Below are 19,680 nucleotides of genomic sequence, written 5' to 3'. Positions count from 1 at the left end.
GATGAGGTAAATCACGGGCGACTACTAGCATTTGGAATAGTGATTAACACATAAGGAAGGTATTTATCTCGGCTTTGCCAAGATTCGAACCCCAGACCTCATTGTGGCAACACCTCATGTACTAGCCACTAGACCCATCCGAGGGGACAAAAAAAATTGTATGGGTAAACTTTTTATAGTGACCGACACCACTGCCGAAACGGCCCCTTATCATAAACCTCCGAAGGGATTTTTGTGTGAACGGTACCACTTAATTGAAAAGAGCCTGCACAGGGGGTGCTCGAACCTGGCACCTCAGTCAAAGGGTACAACGTCATAACCAGAGCACCCCTGGTTCGATTGTTAAAAAAAAATACTGTATGGATAAAATTTTTATAATGACCGACACCGCCGTCGAAACGGCCCCTTATCAGAAACCCCCGAAGAGATTTTTGGGTGAACGGTACCACTTAGTTGATAAGAGCCTACGTAGGGGGTGCTCGAACCTGGCACCTCAGTCAAAGGGTACAACGTCATAACCAGAGCACCCCTGGTTCAGTTGTAAAACTGTATGGGTAAACTTTTTATAGTGGCTGACACCACCGCCGAAATGACCCCTTATCAGAAACCCCCGAAGGGATTTTTGGGTGAACGGTACCACTTAATTGATAAGAGTCTGCGCAGGGGTGCTTGAATCTGGCACCTCAATCAAAGGGTACAACGTCATAATCTTTGACTGATTTACCCTCAGTCAAAGGGTAAATCATGCAAACTAAAAAAGTAGGCGGGGTCCTCTGATTCCGTCTGTCTTAATCCGTCTTTGAATTAGGGGCAATGATTAAAGGAATTCAATGATCCCCATCTATTTAGCAGGTGACGACCATTAAATTCTTTCAATCAGTACAATAGATCAGGACCTGGTCCATTAAAAGTGGATCAAAGAATATCCCTGCTCTAGAAAAGTCAAGAAAAATAGAAGAATGAGCGAATGAGATGCATACCGTGAAATAACGGCTAACAATCGATTGGTTGTTGTAAAATATCTTCTTGTATAAAAAATTTATAGGTTGATGGAGTCGCTGTGGACGAGTATATTCGTCTTTTGTCATCTTGTATAAAAAATTTATTTATAAGTTATAATAAGTTTACTTGTAACGCCCCGACCCGGGCGGGCCCCACCCGAACCGAACCAGGAACGACACCAGAATTGCCTATCGGTTTGATGACTAGCTCCACAGACCACCGGAGGTCCTTTCAGCGTGTTTTGTCCTCACTCGCACGCACCTTGGAAAACTTCCCAGGAGGTCACCCATCCTCAGATTTCTCCAAGCCAAGCACGCTTAACTTTGGAGTTCTTAAGTTTGGGCTTCCGAAAAGGAAGGTGCACCTTGGTGATATGGATAGTACCATCTAACCTTTTAAGTCATACTTAACCAGAATCTCAGAACCGGGGTATTACAAACACCCCCACTTAAAGACACAACGTCCTCGTTGTGTAACCATAAATCACACCACAAACAAATCCCAGAATCTCCCTCGCTAGGTGGTGCCCTGGGTGCTCAGGTCGCTCTGATACCATCTGTAACGCCCCGACCCGGGCGGGCCTCACCCGAACCGAACCAGGAACGACACCAGAATTACCTATCGGTTTGATGACTAGCTCCACAGACCACCGGAGGTCCTTTCAGCGTGTTTTGTCCTCACTCGCACGCACCCTGGAAAACTTCCCAGGAGGTCACCCATCCTCAGATTTCTCCAAGCCAAGCACGCTTAACTTTGAAATTCTTAAGTTTGGGCTTCCGAAAAGGAAGGTGCACCTTGGTGATATGGATAGTACCATCTAGCCTTTTAAGTCATACTTAACCAGAATCTCAGAACCGAGGTATTATATTACTGATAATTATAAATAAAAACTGAGTGTGAATTGACCGACAATCGATTTATATGTAAATTAAATTCGTGCACATAATAGAAATTGATATTCAGAGCAACAAGACCGCAGAATTTTATTCGCTAATTTACTATCAGAAATGTTTTTTGGTCCTTAATGTGACCAACTAAAATTTTTATCTTCTTTAAAGTTTATTCACTAATTTTATCATTAATTATAATTTTCTTAGTGAATTGACTGGGAATTAAGCCAGCCAAGCACACGATCAAGAAAAAAAAGATTGACTAAGAATTAATGAACAGATACGCTGTGGATCGCGATCTTATACGTGCAAGCAAATACTCCGAGAGCATACATATTGAATTGAATTAGCTTTAATTCCTTGCCCTCTACATCGATCCATGGCGAACGGCAAGCCAGCCAGCACTAGAGACCTCGCACGCAAGAAGCAGACGCCCATCATATTGCGCCCTTTCGTGAGATCTCCCGTTTACAAGCATAAGAGAATGGTGCATCAACGTCCCCTTCCTCATGAGCCCCTCCTGAACCACGGCGAGGTAGTCCTTCCATCCATAGTTCGATCTCACTGTTGGCATATATAATTTTAATTTCACAATTGATTGAACAGGAACTAAAAGATAGCCAACTGCTAGAGAAACCAAATCTGAAGGTAATTGGTAGTGAGCCGGCTACTAGACCGAGCGGAAAACGTGAACGTAAACCATTTGTTGGGTTATTGGCGATGGCGGCGACGACGACGATAGGCTCGATGCTACTTGTGGGACCAATGTTAACTGCTATTGCGTGCTTAGTTATTTACTTGTGTTTGATGCCACGGTCGATGTTCACGACGACCCAATGGCTGTTCCACAGGAAATTCGTCCAGGACTAACTGGAAAATATTGTATATTGTGCCTTGTTTTGATGAAATTAAACCGACAAACATACACGATGAAATATGAATAATCAATTAATGCAATTCGCATTATTATATCTGCGTCTTTTTGATTCCACTATAAAATTAAAATTAAAGTCGCGTTTTTAATTACTACTTTTTGGCCAAGACGAGAGCTGAGAGGAGAACTATGACGGCCATGCAGGCCGTGGCCGCGAGCAGGAAGCCCGTGGAAGCATGCGCCAAGTCCAAGGCCTTGTCGATGTTCTTCGCGACTTCCAGGTCCTGCACGCCTGCCTCTCGAAACTGTTTGTCCAAGTTCCTCTTGAGATCCACCGTCAGCCCGAATCCTGCGCCGACGCCGGTGGCGACCAGCAGGCCCATCACCTACAAGTCGCCCACTCCGTCACGCCAGCTCTTTCCAATTCATTAATTTCCACTGCTCAGAAAATGGAGCGAGGAAGAAACATACCACGTCAGTGAAGATGTACCAAGGCAGAATCCTCTTTGTGACCAAACTGCTCCCTTTGGTGATGCTCAGCGCTGCCAGAGGAATCTGCATGAGCGAGTACGCGATTCCAATAATCGCCACAGAGAAGAGGTATCTGCGTACGAGTATAATTAATTAGCTAGTCGATCAAGAATTAATTAATGATGGCCTGGAGAATTAAGTCGATCGATGGTGGATGAATTCAAGCTGATCAGCGAACCTGTAGGCGATCACGTCTTTGAAGGTTGTCTTTTTTAATTCGCCAGTGTCGCTGTCTGGATCAGGAAACTCGGCGCTGTCTGTGGCGATGATGATGAGGGAAGCCAAGCAGAAAAGGAGCACGAAGACCCTCAAACCGAGGGTAGAGATGCGCAAAGGCTTGCTTGAGGCCATTTTTCTTTGTTCTTCTGGTTGGATTATGTCTCATGGCCGTTGTAAAGCTTTTTATACTGCAGCGCATGCCTCAGAATTATCACAATGTGGTTGTGTCTGTGGCACTGCATTGGTGTTGATGTTGGCTGGTAGCGTTTGCTTTGGATTTAAGGCAGTTTGAGCCTGCAGCTTTGGCGTTTGCTGTGGTTTTCAGTTTTTAGTTTTTAGGGGTTTTTTTTGTTAAATATGTTAGCGTATGAAGCACTAGATGAGCGAATTCAAGTTTTGATAATAATAAAAGGTTCAAAGTTAAGGGTTATTATGGTTCTAATAAGTCTGACTGACTGATTGTGTAGGAAAATTTTAAGCGAACTTAGGCAAGGTAAAAATTCTAAAGAATACTAGGCAAATGGAAAACTCTAGTTACTGCTAGACAAGGAAGTTCTGATCCGAGAAATTGAACCGAAGTCTTAGCAGGTTGAGGACATTGAGCGGAAAATCCTACTAGTGGAAGATAGTAGGTAAAAGTCATGGAGGTCACGGACACTGACCGAAAGACTGGACGAGTCGGGGATCGGATGTCCAGCGGAAAGTCCTGAAATTTCGAATGCTAAGTAAAAGTTCAAACAATCTGGAGGACCGATTTGACATCAGGTAAACTCTCCTGAGAAGAGTAGGTGAGGACGCGCTTACGTTGAGGGAACATTATGTGGGATAGCAAGGTTGCAAACATAGTCACGCATTGAAAACACATGAGAAAGATCATGGATTTATTAGAAATAGATTTTTTTGAGGGCTTAGACTCAAAGTAGACAATATCATACCATTGTGGAGATATCTAAATTATTTTTGATCCTTCACATTAGGTGTCAGTTCGACCTAAGATTTCGTTAAAATTGAAAGTCAGAACTGGACATTCCCGAGACTATCAAATTCTTAAAATTGATATATTTTATTTGTTGTGCTAACTCTGTGGTGTAGGAAATTGAAACTGGAAGATTGGCTGAAAAATAAGCATCTAGTCCAGGCGCTCGGACTAGGCTGAACCAAGGCACCGAGTGCAGCTAAGGTGGCACTTAAGTGGCGCTCACTAATTAGCCAACACACGTCACAATCCAGGTGACAGGTCCAAGCACTCGGAGATGGATAAATTTGATAGATAAAGCTTCATTGAGGTCATGCCACATCAGCTTGATGGAGGCGCCCAAAACCGGTCCAGACGCCTGGACAAAGTTATAAAAGGAGGGTTCAACCAACACCTCAAACATAGCTTTTCATATGACTTCCATGCTTACGTGTTATTCCGAAAGCTCTCTACGATCGAATGTTGATCCAATGATAAACGTCAAAGCTTCTATTCTTTTTGAGTTGTCGATAAAATTGTCTCTTTTCTATTAATTACATTTCATTACGTGTAATCAAAGTTTCTTTGTAATTATCGAATTGCTAGTGAATTGTCCAACAGAGGTAATCGTCGATTGTGGACCTTAGAGTAGGAGTCGTCATGTATTCTGAACAAGTAAAACCAAAGTGTTAGTATTCTCTTCTCTGTTCTTCGCTTAATTTTTTCTTTCCACTGTGATTCCTCAATAGTTTTAACGAAAAATGTAAAAAAAAAACCACAAATATTATTCACCCCCTTTAGCGCTTTTGATCTTATAATTGGCATCAGAGGTGAGACGCTCTAAATTGGTGCAACGACCATAAGAGCATTTCGTTACTTTTTTAATTTTTTTTGTAAAAATATATTTTTGTTGAGCAAAAAATTAGTCTTATGCCTTTTTGTATTTTGTATTTTCAAATTTTTGTCATAAGTCAGGATTGATGTAATAACCTCTTTTGACAAATTTCTCATATTCTTTTTTAAAATTTTTCGAAGTTTGTGCAACACCACTCGAACGATATTTCTTTTTTTCTTCTTCTGCACTATTAATCTAAGATCAAGACTTGGTATGTGCTTCTTTTTGTTTTTCTTTTGCGCAGTTTATTTGGCATGACCCATCAAGAAGGCTATAGTACTGTATGCCCATCTCTTTTCTCCGATGAGAACTTCGGTTACTAGAAGGGTCGAATGGAGTATCATCCTAAGACTCAAGTGGAGATGTGGATTGTGATCTAAATAGGATTCACACTCTCCACCAAAGATAGAATACCTCTTACCTATGACAAATGGGATGAACCAACAAAAAGGAAGATTGAGGCGGATGCAAAGGCTACTAGACCTTACAATGTAGCTTGACCAAAGAAGAGCTAAGTTAAGTTTGACTGTTCAGTAGCGCAAAGGATCTCTAGCAAAAAATTGATTGAGCTTCAGGAAGGAACCTCCGACACTAAGGTTTGTAAGAAAGATCTATTTTTAAATAAATTTTATAACATTAAAATGTAAAATGAAGAATTAGCAAGTCAACTACATGCCCGAATCCAAGATGTGCTCAATAGACTCCACTCGATCAAACAGAAAATGGAGAATCACGATATTATAAGGTATACCTTTAACACATTTCCAAAAAATACTTTGTGGGCATCTATGGTAGATGCTTACAAGGTTTCTAAGGATTTTTCATCTATTAGACTAGGTGAGCTATTTTCTAAATTTAAATTGCATGAACAGACTAATACATGCTCTACTGAGAAAGAAATTGCTTTGCTTGCAAGAAAATTTAAGACTAAGAAGTCAACGCCCAAATTCTGACCCGAACCTGAATTTGAATTGGACTTAGAAGATGACAAGAAGATCACTTTTGAATTAGTTGGCCTAGTTCGAAAATTGCTAAAGAAGCAAAGAAAAAGAAAGACCCTGAAAGCAATATGGTTCGAGTCATCAGAAGGCTCTAAAGAAGAAGAACAAGCTCAAGTAAGCTTCCTTGCTCTACCGGTACAAGCATACGTTGTCAAGACCAAATCCGAGACCGAATCCTAAGCCGAGTCTGAGTCAAGCCATGAATTCATATCCGTTTCCAAATGGCCAAACAACACTGTAAGTTCCCCTCAAGTAAATAAGTTATATAATTTAATAAATTATTTGATGCGTAAATTAGCTAAGTCTAATGTCCGGGTCAAGTCACTCCAAGAGGAGATAACAACACTTAAGGAGAAGACTAACCCAAGTTCTTTGACTAAAGAAGTTCAAAGTGAAAGTTCAACTCAAATTCGATAACTTGAGGAAGAAATTTCCACTTTGAAAGTTTAAATCAAAGAACTTAAAGATTCATTGGAACAATTCACTTTGGGCTTCAAAAATCTTGATCCGATTCTTGGAAAATAAAGGGTCGTATACAATCGATCCGGACTCGAATACAAGGTTAAAACAAGATTTAAATCTTACTTGTCTTTAGTAAATTGAACCAATAGAAATCTAGTCCAAGTATGGTTCCCTAAGTCTAACTTGACTAATCAAATTGAACTTAATCAATATTGGATCCCCAAGGATTAAATCCATTATAGATTTGCTTGATTTCTTGATTTACTGCTTTCCTTATTTCTGCCTAGATTAGGATGGTTAGATAAGGACTTAGACACTTGACTAGTTAGACTAAGGATTTTTATAAAAAAAGTTAAATATTCAATTTTTTTAAAAGACTTTGTCTAGAAGTGGTCGTTACTCTGATACCCAAAAAGGCCCTTGTGCCTCGCCACAGCCTAGAAGCCGATTATCGAAATAGATATTTAATCGATTAACTGTTAAAGCTAACTCTAACTCAAATGTAAATCGATTTTTAGATTTTAAATTAAATTGAAGAAAAAATATATGTCAAATATATCATAGAAACCTATAAGCCTCCTTGATTGAAAATCTAGAAATGGGTGAGATATTAGGATCAATCAATATAGAATTATTTAACCTAACTCAAACTAATTAATTTAATTAATAAATTTACATAATCTAACCTAAAACCTAATTAAATTAATTGATCTAATTCAAGCTTAAATTAATTTTCAAAACTTAAATTCTAACACTTAAATTAATTTTTAAAACTTAAATTAAATTTAAAAACTTTAATTAAATTTTTAAAACTTTAAATTAATTTTCAAAACTTTAAATTAATTAATTCATAACCAAATTAAATTTTCAAAAACAAATTAATTTTTCAAAATCTAATTAATTTTTCCAAATTACATTTATACTTGGATTCTAGGGTTATACTCATGCTATTAACTTTACCTAATTTTTTATTTTTATATTTTTTCCCCATTAAACAAAACAATTATTTAAGTACTTGTATCTTCAAAATTTTTAGTTTTCCAAATTTATTTTCAACTAAGGCATTAATTGAGAGGGAGTTCTTTACATTTCTTTTGTAAATTATTTTTGATATATGTTAAAGGGGAGAAAAAGATTAAGAGTTAAGTTGCTGCTAATTTTCAAAAGCTAAATTTTTTCAAAAAGAAAAGAACTAAGTGTTATTTTTAGGGGGAGTTTAAAGTTAAATTTTTTTAGGGAAAGTTTAACTTAGAAATTTTAACTTTAAAAATATGAACTTTTAAGTTCTGTTTCCATACTTAGAAATTTAAATTTTGAAAAAAAAGGCAGTTAAATTTTTTTTTTGTATAGGTCTTTAGTTATTCTTAACTAATTATGCTTTACTCAACTTTAAATTATGTTGCCATAATAAAAAAAGAAGAGGCAAATTATTGGTGCAAAACTTAATCTAAGGGAGTGTTTGGTTGATGGGTTTAGGAATGAGGGAATGGAATGATAGTAAAAGATAGTGTTTGGATTGTGGGTTTGGGAATGACATTTTGGGAATGATTACTAGATTTATAGGAATCAACCAAACCCATATAACTTGATGGGTTTCATTTCCATTCCTATTCTCAATCCACCCTACTATCAAACTCATACCCATAGTCATTCCCATCATTTAACCAAACGCCCCCTAAGTTTTGATAATGGTAAATGGTTCAAAGTTAAAGATTATTGTGGTTCTAATAAGTCTGACTAAGTATTCAGGAAAGTCCTACGTGAGTCAATGCAAGCTAAATGTCATAGTGAATAGGTGGAAAATCCTAGTTGTGGGTAGACAAGGAAGTCCTGATATGAGAAACTGGGCAGAAGTTTTAGTAGCTCAAAAACATCGGGCGAAAAATCCTACTGGTCGAGAACAGCAAATGAAAAGGTCGTGGACATCAGGCAGAAAACTGGGCAGGTCGAAGATAGGACATCCAGCGAAAAGTCTTAAAGTCTCGGATACTGAGCAAAATCTAAACGGTCCGGAGGACCAATTTGACATCAGGTAAACTCTCCTGAGAGGAGTAGGTGAGGAATCATTCCCCACTAAGGGAACAGTAGACGTCGATTCGACCTACAGTTTCGTTGAAATTCGAAAGTCAGAACCGGACAGTTTTTTAGACTGTCAAATTCATTCAAAATAATACATTTTGATTGTTGTGATAACTCTGTGGTGCAGAAAATCTAAACTGGAAGATTGGCTCGAAAATGGACATCCAAGCGCCTGGACCTAGTCTAGGCGCCCGGACTAGGATGAACCTAGACACTGGTGTAGCTGAGGCGACGCTCATTGATTGACCGACACATGTCACAATCCAAGCGTTCGGACAGGTCCAGGTGCTTAGAGATGGATAAACTTTGACGGATAGAGCTTCGCAGAGGTCATGCCACATTAGCTTGATGGGGGAGCCCGAGACCCATCCAGGCGCCCGGACAAGGCTATAAAAGGAGGGTTCAACCAACACCTTAAACACAACTTTTCATACAACTTCCGTGCTTGGGTGTTGTTCTGAAAATCTCTCCACGACAAACGTCAAAGCTTCTATTCTTTTTGAGTTATCGATAAAATTATCTCTTTATTATTAATCGCATTTCATTATGTGTAATCAAAGTTTCTTTGTAATTATAGAATTGTTAGTGAATTGTCCATCGAAAATAATTGTCGATCGCGAATCTTGGAGTAGGAGTCGTCATAAACTCTGAACCAAGTAAAACCAAAAGTGTTAGTATTGTCTACTTTGTTCTTCGCTTAACTTTTTCTTTCCACTGTGATTCCTTTATAGCTTTAATGAAAAATGTGAAAAGTCACGAGTGTTCACTCACCTCTCTAGCGCTTTCGATCCTACAAAATCAGTATCTACATTTTTACGAACTCGACTAATTCTAAAAGTGAATAATCTTTTTTTTCAAATAAATTCAAAAGTGTTCGTGATAAAATGCCCAGTAGCCAACCTCCATAATTAAAAATCTACTATAAAGTCTGTCCTTACCCTAGCAAACTTTTGAACAGTAATATCTTTTTGACGCCGGATTGGATAGTAATTACCTATGGTGATGCGGCGATATAGAGAGGTCCACCTGGTACGGGGTCAACTGCCAAGGTGGAAGTCAAAGTCAGGGTGGTCAACGCCAGCGCGCGTGTCAAAGGGTTGAATAGAGGACAATTGCAACGGTCGGTCGGGGCATTCAGTGCCCAACCAGCGGTAGACATGTCCAAGCGGACCACTCGTCCAACTCAAGGATAATATGATAAAATAATCCGACGTTCAGTGTGGAGCAACAGGACGCTGAGGAAACCAAATAACTTGTCTGAATGGGGGATGACATGTTACTACACAGTCACCGCAGGGAAGAGCAATTGAGGCCGACGACAGAGCGGAGGAGTCCCGGCTGACTGGATGCCCTACTCGGCCAAGCAACGAGACCACTATAGTATCCCTTAGCATCTTTTTGGAAGATAGTGCCGCTGACACAAGACATGGTCGACAGACTGATCGTACGGCCGAAACTTTTACTTTCTTGTCAAGAATATGCATGTCTTGTTAAGGTATAGTATCAGAGGTACTTTCATGACATGTCCTTTCATAGGACATATTGGAGAACATGTCCATGCCTCAAGAAGCATGCGCGTCACGCACCAAGGCTCTATATAAAGGGGTGGTCCATCATCGGTGGAGGTACGTGTTATTCGTTATTTGCTCTAGAGTTACTGTTACGCCGCTTTCTTCCACTGTTTCGGTGATTGACTTGAGTGTTGGAGGGCTAACGCCAAGGACTCCTTCCTTGTCTCGATAGTGACGTTATTTATTTTGCAGAGCGGAGTGAGGTCTACAGTCGGTCAGTGAAGCCGCCACGTCCTCAGCATTCCACCTTTCCACTTTTAGACAAGATCATACGAGCTGAAAAGAAGAAGTATTTATGGAGAAAACGAGAAAAGAAATAGAAAAAAAAAACCCATCATCCTCTAAGTTTTACCCAAAAAAGAAAATTTTATTCAACAATTTAGGATATTCCCTCAAATAGTTAAATAGATACTTGAATAGACAAATCATAATCTATAAATATTCAAAATATCTTAAATATAAAAAAATGAAAATTATTCAAAATAGTAAAAAAAATATTCGAAACCTCCGAACATACCCTAAATGATATTTTCCAGATATATAATTTTACCGATATGATTTCAATTGATAATAAATTTAGGTCTCTAAATGAGTTTCAATCCAAATTAAAGAGAGTTTCATTCCAATATTTGAGTTAAAAATCATGACCTATTAAAATTTCTTTTTGATCAATCCATCCTGCTTAATCCTTGAATCCACTGAATACGTACCTTACCGTTACACTAGGGGTGATATTTGCTATGGATATTTGAAGAAACACTTATGGTGTGTTTGGTTTGTTTACATTTTCATTTTATTTTCTAGAAAATCATATTTTCTCATTTTTCATAAAATAATTTTTCTGTATTTTTCATTTTTTTAGAAAATGACTCTCTTTTTATTGAAAATGAATGTGAAAAATATAAACCAAATGAGTTTTTCATTTTCTCATAAAATGAATGTGAAAAATGTAAACCAAATCAGTTTTTCATTTTCTCATAAAATAAAAATAGAAAATATCATAGAAAATGTAAAACAAACGCTCTTTTATTGTCTCAATTTTGAGTAATATAGAAAAGTTAATTGCCTAGGTTGACGAAGTCTATCTCAAACTGTAAATTTACTCCATAATTGTAGCAAGATAAAATCGTCTAATAATAGTTTCAAACACTTACTAAGTGTTTGAAACAAGTATAAAATTAATTCTTTCTGGTCTAATTCATTTATTATTAGACAAAATAATTATATGAAATCAAATTATAATTTAGTTCGCTCAATAATTTTTAAAAAATATGCATAAAGATGAAAAATAAGATGATAATATCGAAGACTTTTTTTTCTCTCTCATATTTGCCACTCATATTTTTCCAAAAAATAAAAGGATTTTTTTAATATTTTTAAAGACTAATATATGTCCATTTGCATTGCTTTGATAAGGAAAAAAAAGTTTTCATCTAGAAACTTTAAAATAACTTAATTTCTTTCCGAAATGAACAAAGGGAGTAAACTCTTAAACTCTTAAACTCTTATCTTTACTTTATTTCATTCTTTCTCTTTTTTATTCATTCTCATTTAATTCATTTTAAATTCAATAAAAATAACTTAAATGTCAATTCAATTCGAAATCTCTTATCCAAATATAGAAAACTTGAATAATATGGAAGGCTGTTGATTACAATTATTTTATCCTTGCAAATATTTATTGGGATACTTGCCAAATATATACATTATAATATTATATTCTAAGGTTGCCAAATTAATAAAGGCACTACTTAACAAAATTGTACACACATTAAAAAGAAAGCTTCTTTAAAAAATGATTTTAAAAGGACATTTATTTATTTTTTATGCTTGAACTTAAGTTTTCATCATTAGCCCCCTTTTTTATTTCTTAGTTATATAGCAAACTCAAATAATTGCTATTTTCCATTTAATTCTTTCAAATGTTACAAAACACACTTGCCAAAAGTAATGGAGTCGTTACTTTAACAAATTGTCAAGGGCAAAAAGCGAGTTAATATTAAGCTCTATATATATATCATCCCTTCCCCTCCATGCACAACTATCTCTGCACATTCTAACACTGAACAATGGCAAATAGAGCAGTGCCCCTGAACTCCATTGCTGGAAGCAAACCAATGCCGGTGATTGGCATGGGCACGGCAGCGTACCCATGGGGCTCCCACCCTGAAGCAACAAGATCCTCCGTCCTACGAGCTATCGAGCTCGGCTACCGTCACTTTGATACTGCCTCCCTCTACCAGTCTGAGGAGCCACTAGGTCAGGCCATTGCTGAGGCCCTTCACAGTGGACTCATCAAGTCCCGTGACGAGCTCTTCATCACCTCCAAGCTTTGGTTCACTGATGCCCACAAAGACTTAGTCCTTCCTGCCTTGCAGAAGAGTCTACAGTACGTTTTTTTTTAAAATATAAGAAAGAACAATCTGGTTAACTTGTTTAAAGTTAGATTGTACTTATATTTATTTAGATTGATTGTGCCTTGTCATTAATTAATTTGTGTTGCAGGAAGCTTCAGTTGGAGTTCCTCGATCTCTATCTCATACACGTTCCCATTGGCGTAAAGAAAAAACAGGAGACGACCGATAACACAGCTCAAGAAACAGTGGAATTGTGCCCCATCGACATTAGCTCAGTGTGGATGGCCATGGAGGAGTGCCATGCACTGGGCTTAACCAAGTCAATAGGCGTTAGTAACTTCTCCTGCAAGAAGTTGGAAACGTTACTGTCTATCGCTAAGGTTTCTCCTGCTGTTAATCAGGTGGATATATAATATTATATAATTAACTCCATGCATTATTTTTCTCTCAAAGATCATTGTTTGTGATCCCTTCTCAGGTGGAGGTGAACCCTGTTTGGCAGCAGAAGAAATTGAGGGAATTTTGCATGGGCAAGGGGATTCAAGTGTGCGCTTATTCTCCGTTGGGAGGAACAGGAGCTCTCTGGGGCCAAGACTGGGTGATGGAGAGCCATGTCCTGAAGGAGATTGCAGTAGAAAGAGGAAAGACTATTCCTCAGGTACATCACAGTAGCTATAGCTCTCAATGCTTTCTCTTCCCTGGCTCTACTGCTCTCTGTTATTAGCGTGTTGGTGCTTGTGCACAGATTTGCCTGAGATGGGTGATCGAGCAGGGAGATTGTGTGGTAGTGAAGAGCTACAATGAGAAAAGGATGCTGGAGAACTTGGACATTTTCGACTGGGAGTTGAGTGAGGAAGACAAGCAAAAGATTAGCCAGATCCCGCAGCGCAAAATTATTACAGGCATGAGACTTATATCGGACGATGGGCCTTACAAATCCCTGGAAGAGTTCTGGGACGGAGAGATCTAATTAATTAATGACTAGAGGAGGAACATGATGCTGCCATGGATTTCCAGAACTCGTTGTAGTTTGTCGACGATATCTCATTTGCAACCAGTTTCTATATTATACAAACTACAACAGAAATTTGAAATCATTAGGATCATTAAAGCTATTTAAGAGCCCCAAACTGAACTCTTTTCCAATCAGATGCATCGTGATTAACTCTTGTGGATGGAAGTAACCTAATTGCACACATGTGAATTAAGTGAATTGATCTTCACCTTAAATTAAGACTGAGGATCAAAATCGTATGGTTCTTGGAATGGAGAGGATTTTCGTTAGGGGAATCTATATGCAAGATAAATCCATTAATGAGCTAGTACGTGTTACATAGAGACAAGTGTACCACGAATGCAGGACCTTGAACAGCAAGTGTATGTAAAAAAATTGAAAATTTTAATGTTAAAAGTTACTGTATGTATTTAGGGGAGATCTTGGTTCAACAACCAAATTAATGATATATTCAAAGAATTAAAGTTGCTGCTTCAATTAATTCATAAAGAAACTATACCCCTTCTTGTAAGATGAGTGGGGTTTCTGATAACAAGGTCTTAAATTAAAAATATAAAATAAATTTTTAGAAAACAAATACACGTAGTGAAGATCATAGACGAGAAGAAGATTAATTGTATGATCATTCGGCAAGCTACAACAATATTTATGGTAATTGATCATCAGAGGTGCAAATCCAGACTTACCTTCTCCTTCACACTGGGCATCGTTTGCTGCACAAATTGGTCGGCTGAAGGAGAAGCGTTAGCACAAGGAAAAGTGCTGTCGTCGCCGGGGGCTCCGCCAACTCCCGTGATTAATTGCTGGTGATCTCTTCTTAGAGTGGGTAAAGTTTTCTCCCTGGAGTCGCAATGGATCAACCCTAAGGAGGCCGGAATCCTCCATACTCCCGGCGACTGTCCGTCGCTGGGGTGCGCCACCGACTCAGACACCGTGCGACGGCTGGAGAAGCTACTGGCGGCTGTATGCCACGAGGGAGTGTAGTGCCTCGGACCGGCGACGGAGGAATCTAGGGCGAAGCGTCCGGTCGGGGAGTTGAAGAAGGCGCCGTAGAGATGGTGGCCGTGGCCGCCGTAGAGATGGTGGCCGTGGCCGCCGTAGAAAGCGGCGGCCTGGTTCTGGTAGGCGGCAGCCAGAACGGCGGAATGGAGATTCACGCGCTTCGCGTGCTGGCGCTCCCGCTTGTGGGCATTCTGGTGACCGCCGAGCGCTTGCGACGTCGGGAATTGGCGGCAACAGTAGTGGCACTCGAACTTCCTGGCGGCTGTTCCGCCACTACTGCCGCTACTCTCTCCTCCACCTTTGCTGGTGGCCAGCGCCGCTGCAGATGCATCCTCGCTGCCTTCTTCAGGGGAGGGTGGGCGAGGGACTTGGATGCCGAAGAGGCGGATGCCGGAGGAGGCGAGCTTGGGCGCCGGCCGAATGAAAGGTAGTTCCGAAAAGGAGTCCACAGCACGCGACTCCTTCTCGCTCATCCTTCCTTCCTTACCTTTATTCCTCAGAGCTAGTAATGAATTAGCCGAAATCAGGAGGAATAAGAAAGATTTAGAACTCAAGCCTTTCTTGTCCTTCTCTTCTCGCCCCACTCCTCAGTCTTCTTGTTCTCTAGTCCATGTCTCTTTCTGTCTCTCTTTCTCACATCTGAGTTCGTTGGTTGAGGAAGGGAAGAGAGGACACCAGCCATCACCTCCCTTTCCTGAATACTTCAGAAACGAAAATTCAGACAGGGTACGGAAACAATGGTCATCACCTCCCAGCTTGGTTCTTGCATGGAGAGATGATCAGCTAAACAGCATTAGGTATAGCCATGGCGAGAAGGATTGCGGAGTGCGGACAGTTGGAGCAGACCCCAGGACTGACAGATGCACCAGAAGTTGTTCCTGTTTATTGATGGTGAGCGAAGGAGTAGGTTGTGGCTTGTCAATTTAACAACCAAGTACCACTTCGTGTAGATATATAGCTAGATGTATCATCGATCGTTAATTTCTTCTGGCCTTTTTTAATTTCCCTTTTTTCTCTCTTATCTTTGCTGAAATATATGTGTCACATATATGTTTGGCTAGCTTTCCATGCATGTGGAAACAGCAGATGGGTACGTGACCAGCTGCAGTCATGGTGGGTCTCTTTCTCCCTCTGTGCGTGTCATACTCAATTAGGGTACTGGGTAACCCTTTATAGCTGTTGCTTCTTTGTTTCTTGCGTCTCGATTGCTGGTGCTTGAAGGGAAGGGAAGAGAAGAGAAGAGAAAGGAGGGAAAGTGGTCCTAAACGCTACTCTCTACTATTACCTGATCAATTACTGTGGATTATTTTCATTCATGGGATTCTTCTTCTAGCTCCCTTTTAACATCTTTTACTCCAGAGGCCGCAAGGGACAACCTCACCTCTCTGTCACATCATACTGCTCGTTCGTCTGCATTTTGCCCTCCATGAACACTCAGTCAATCACTTCATACGACTTCAACTCGCAACAGTTTGATCGATCGTGACTAAGTTTTCAACTTAAGTACTAAACGAGTTCCATGTCATTTTCAATCAGTCGTCCTTCACTTCAACGATCCTACATTTCTCACATCAATCGCAAAGTTACTTGGAAAGGTAGATCAGCCATTCATAGAAATTATTTAGGTAATATAATATATCAAGATATTCTTTCTTCATTTGCTTATTTTCATGAGAGGAAAGTTGTTTGTGTGTATATATGTATATAGTTTGGGAGCAGAAAGGGTTGCAACTTATTGAACCATGATTGACACATTTCGCAATTATCCTCTTTCATGATATCTTAAATTATCCTCCTCAGAGTCAGCCACTGCAGACCTTGAGGCTGTGGAAATGGACACAAGCCATAAATCTTATAGCTCGCTGCAATCTTCAGTTTCTTCAGGGGACCAGTCACTAAAGGAAATTGTATTTGAATGTCTCTCGAACGCCCCCCACACAACAGTCAAGTTCATGAAAAAGCCTTACTTAATTCCCTTCAAATAATTAATCTCTATCTGATGAATATATATACTACATAAGTATCAAGGACTAATCACTACTGAATTGGGGACCAGAGCATGCATGTTGGTGCACCTGCAGCTTGTCGTGGTCTTTGGTCAGTCAGCTCCATGCTCCTCAGTGGGTTTTTGGCTGCTTTTGTTGACATGATGAAGAGCCTTAGCCTCGGATTGCAGATAAGACACGCACTTCGATCACCATTGTCTTCTTATTTTGGAGCTAGGACAAGCCATGCATGTGCTTGCTTTGTCTCCCTATGCATATATTGTGGCTGGCAAAACTTTATCCTTTTCTTCTCTTCATCTATATATATATATATATATATCTTTATATGATTAATTTCTTTTACAGAAATTTAAAGGCATGCCATGGCACGAGGCCTCTCGGGTCTACTCTCTGAAGACTCCAGTGGTCTTCTGGAGGCATAAAGTGACAGTGGTATTGTCGGATGAAGGATTTAATGTTAGGACCAGTTCCATGGCCCAGGACCAACAGAATGGATACAAGTTTATAGCTAACGATGTTCCTGAGAGAAGCCAAAGTAGTAGAAAAAATGCCAAGGGCCATGCGTTTGTGTGTGGGATGGCTCTTAATTTTCACATGTGCCATGAATGCCCATGAGCCTTGTTGTGGGAGCTTGTCAGAGCTAGCCTTGAGAATGATGGACTCAATTTTGTGGACTGAACAGCAGCTCCCATCATTTTTGATATATATATATAAATATACATACTTTGTTCTTTTAGTTGAAAGTCGATCGATATGTTTTACTTTTTACTTGTCTAAATTATGGAGCTGAGATTATTGAGGAATGTAATGACAAGCCGTCTGTCTGTTGCTGGTCGGAGGCCATGTTTCTTCCATCCATGGCCCATCCTTATCCCACAGCGAGCAACATGCATCATGGCAAATATTCCCATGATCTCACTCAATTCTGTCTTCTCCTCCGTGCGTGTATCTCCAGATATTTATTCTTTCATTATCAAATGTTTTAGCTGTAGCGTGCAATTGTGAAAATGAGCATTACTGCATGATTGGCGATGTGGACGGACTACCTGCCGGAGCAATTGCGTCAGAGCTAGCACCACCATCCCCTCTTGAGCAACGCGATTCACTTGGACCAATATAATCAATCAAGCTCTCTGGCCGGCCCATGACGAGGGAGATCAGCAATCCCTTGTGGATTGACAGGCCGATTAAGAATTGAGCCATTTGAATCAGCATTTATGTGTCCTTTTGCAAAGAGCAATTAAGAACTTTATGGTTAAGCCCGAGACTGCCTGTCCACAAAATCAGGATATTAAGCCATCAACGTTCATGTTAGAGTGACTCGAGAGGATCTGAGCTCTGGAAAGTAGTAATTTTTAATTCAGATTGAATTCAAATCTATAATTAGTTAATTACTAGATGTAACTCATAACGGCTCAGTCATTTATTTTAAAGTTTTTTCAAAGGTTCCGAACAATTTTGAACGTGGCAGTATATATAAACCCAACTCAGCAGCGATGGTAAAAAAGAGAGATCGAGACGGGTGAAATTGTGAACGTGACAATCATAAAGAGCATATGGTTTGGATTTAATTGGTGCACATGAGCTCAGACAAAAGTTTGGTGCACTGTAGCTCAGATGATGTGTGTAATATTGGCTTGTAATTGTCAAGTGGCATACCAGTGTGCGTGAGTATCGAAAAATAATAGTCATACACGCGATGTTGGAGATAAAGACGATGATATATCCCAGTGCTGAGTGTAACATTTGAAGTCAAAATAAAAAAGATGACTAAGATTCATATACACTACCTAACACTCCCTAAAGACGACAAATATCGATCTTTACTCAATTATTCCTCGATCGACTTCTCTATCACCCACAAAGCCAAGCATTATTTAATTTCCAGTGCCAACGATTTAAGGCCAAGCCAGCTTTGACCTCAGCAAAAGCATTTTCTACGTGCTGGAAACCATCGCACAAACTAAATCGAATGAATGCCAAAACTCATTGATTGGGACGCATTCAACGAACGTTGTACGAGAACCACTTGTTTGGTTTCGTGTTACACTTGACAACAGTCGTGAGTCGCTAGACCCTGTTGATGATTTTTGGTCTGTATACATGTTTCACAAGTTTTTGTAAGTGTTTCCTTAATTTTATTTCTGAAATGTTCAAATATATATATGTTCGTCATTTATATTAATTATCAGTCCTTGATGAGTATCTATCTGCCCGTGAAAGATGTTGATTGCAAGATTATCATCAGTTTCACGAGCCACAACTAAATTTCTTTTATAAATTTTGATAAGGATGTGTCGTATTTGGTTTAGTTGAATTGTAAATGGATACACGACCTGAAAGCCAAGTTTAATTAGGTCCTTGGTGCGGCAGAGATAGTCGGTAACTTCCGGCAAGTTATTTTTCTCACAACACCGTGCCACGAGCAGAAGGCAAAGATTTCGACGTCATCGCTGTTTGTTCTGTCCGGAACAGTCCTTGAGAGCCCATTCATCTCGATGTCGACTGCAGAAGAAGACCCACAATACTGAGTGTTTTGCGTTGGATGGACGTGAGATTCAAAGTTAAAAATGAGCGCAAAAAAAATGCAAAAAACATGTTAATTTTAGCGTCGATGAAATAAAATGTACAGCGAACCTTGGTCAGCACAACGTGGAAAGAAGGTTCCGATGGTGGTAAGCTGTCTGTCAATCTTTCAAGGTAATGTGACGGGATTTGGTCGAGGGCACAAGGAGGTGGGTCGCCATTAACCCCCTTGGATTGCGGTTATGCTACGGCTTATTGACCATTGTGTATGTTGATTAATGTCACATTATATCAA

The 19,680-nt window shown here is 39.5% G+C and overlaps 3 protein-coding genes across 4 annotated transcripts; 1 reads left to right on the top strand and 2 right to left on the bottom strand.

The window, feature by feature from the left end:
- Positions 1-2,840: 2,840 nt before the first annotated feature.
- LOC121994395 (CASP-like protein 4D1) lies at positions 2,841-3,654 on the bottom strand. Its single transcript, XM_042548445.1, has 3 exons — positions 3,476-3,654; positions 3,238-3,370; positions 2,841-3,152 (listed from the first exon to the last, which is right to left on the bottom strand). The coding sequence occupies exons 1-3, from the start codon at positions 3,646-3,648 to the stop codon at positions 2,919-2,921; spliced, it is 540 nt and encodes a 179-aa protein (XP_042404379.1). The 5' UTR covers positions 3,649-3,654; the 3' UTR covers positions 2,841-2,918.
- Positions 3,655-11,241: 7,587 nt separating this feature from the next.
- On the top strand, positions 11,242-13,806 carry LOC121994393 (deoxymugineic acid synthase 1-D-like). Of its 2 annotated transcripts, XM_042548444.1 has the most exons (5): positions 11,242-11,248; positions 12,562-12,868; positions 12,985-13,237; positions 13,315-13,494; positions 13,582-13,806. In XM_042548444.1, exons 1-5 carry the CDS (start codon positions 11,242-11,244, stop codon positions 13,804-13,806), a joined length of 972 nt encoding a protein of 323 aa, XP_042404378.1. The 2 variants fall into 2 exon arrangements, with proteins under 2 accessions (XP_042404378.1, XP_042404377.1); XM_042548443.1 differs by lacking the exon at positions 11,242-11,248 and having other exon boundaries at positions 12,549-12,868.
- Positions 13,807-14,338: 532 nt separating this feature from the next.
- On the bottom strand, positions 14,339-15,754 carry LOC121994392 (zinc finger protein 8-like). Its single transcript, XM_042548442.1, has one exon. The coding sequence runs from the start codon at positions 15,324-15,326 to the stop codon at positions 14,514-14,516; it is 813 nt and encodes a 270-aa protein (XP_042404376.1). The 5' UTR covers positions 15,327-15,754; the 3' UTR covers positions 14,339-14,513.
- Between the last annotated feature and the right edge of the window lie 3,926 nt (positions 15,755-19,680).

The sequence above is a fragment of the Zingiber officinale genome, chromosome 6A (assembly GCF_018446385.1).
Source record: "Zingiber officinale cultivar Zhangliang chromosome 6A, Zo_v1.1, whole genome shotgun sequence".
In the NCBI taxonomy this organism is placed as follows: domain Eukaryota; kingdom Viridiplantae; phylum Streptophyta; class Magnoliopsida; order Zingiberales; family Zingiberaceae; genus Zingiber; species Zingiber officinale.
This window is presented reverse-complemented; position numbering and strand designations above follow the sequence as displayed.

What these genes read in the sequence shown, in the direction of transcription:
- LOC121994395 (XM_042548445.1), bottom strand. Translation starts at nt 3,648, where the DNA reads ATGGCCTCAAGCAAGCCTTTGCGCATCTCTACCCTCGGTTTGAGGGTC. An exon ending in AAAGACGTGATCGCCTACAG is followed by an intron (nt 3,371 to 3,475) that starts GTTCGCTGATCA and finishes ACTCGTACGCAG; the next exon opens with ATACCTCTTCTCTGTGGCGA. An exon ending in GGTACATCTTCACTGACGTG is followed by an intron (nt 3,153 to 3,237) that starts GTATGTTTCTTC and finishes GGCGACTTGTAG; the next exon opens with GTGATGGGCCTGCTGGTCGC.
- LOC121994393 (XM_042548443.1), top strand. Translation starts at nt 12,549, where the DNA reads ATGGCAAATAGAGCAGTGCCCCTGAACTCCATTGCTGGAAGCAAACCA. An exon ending in TTTCTCCTGCTGTTAATCAG is followed by an intron (nt 13,238 to 13,314) that starts GTGGATATATAA and finishes ATCCCTTCTCAG; the next exon opens with GTGGAGGTGAACCCTGTTTG. An exon ending in GAGGAAAGACTATTCCTCAG is followed by an intron (nt 13,495 to 13,581) that starts GTACATCACAGT and finishes GCTTGTGCACAG; the next exon opens with ATTTGCCTGAGATGGGTGAT.
- LOC121994392 (XM_042548442.1), bottom strand. Translation starts at nt 15,326, where the DNA reads ATGAGCGAGAAGGAGTCGCGTGCTGTGGACTCCTTTTCGGAACTACCT.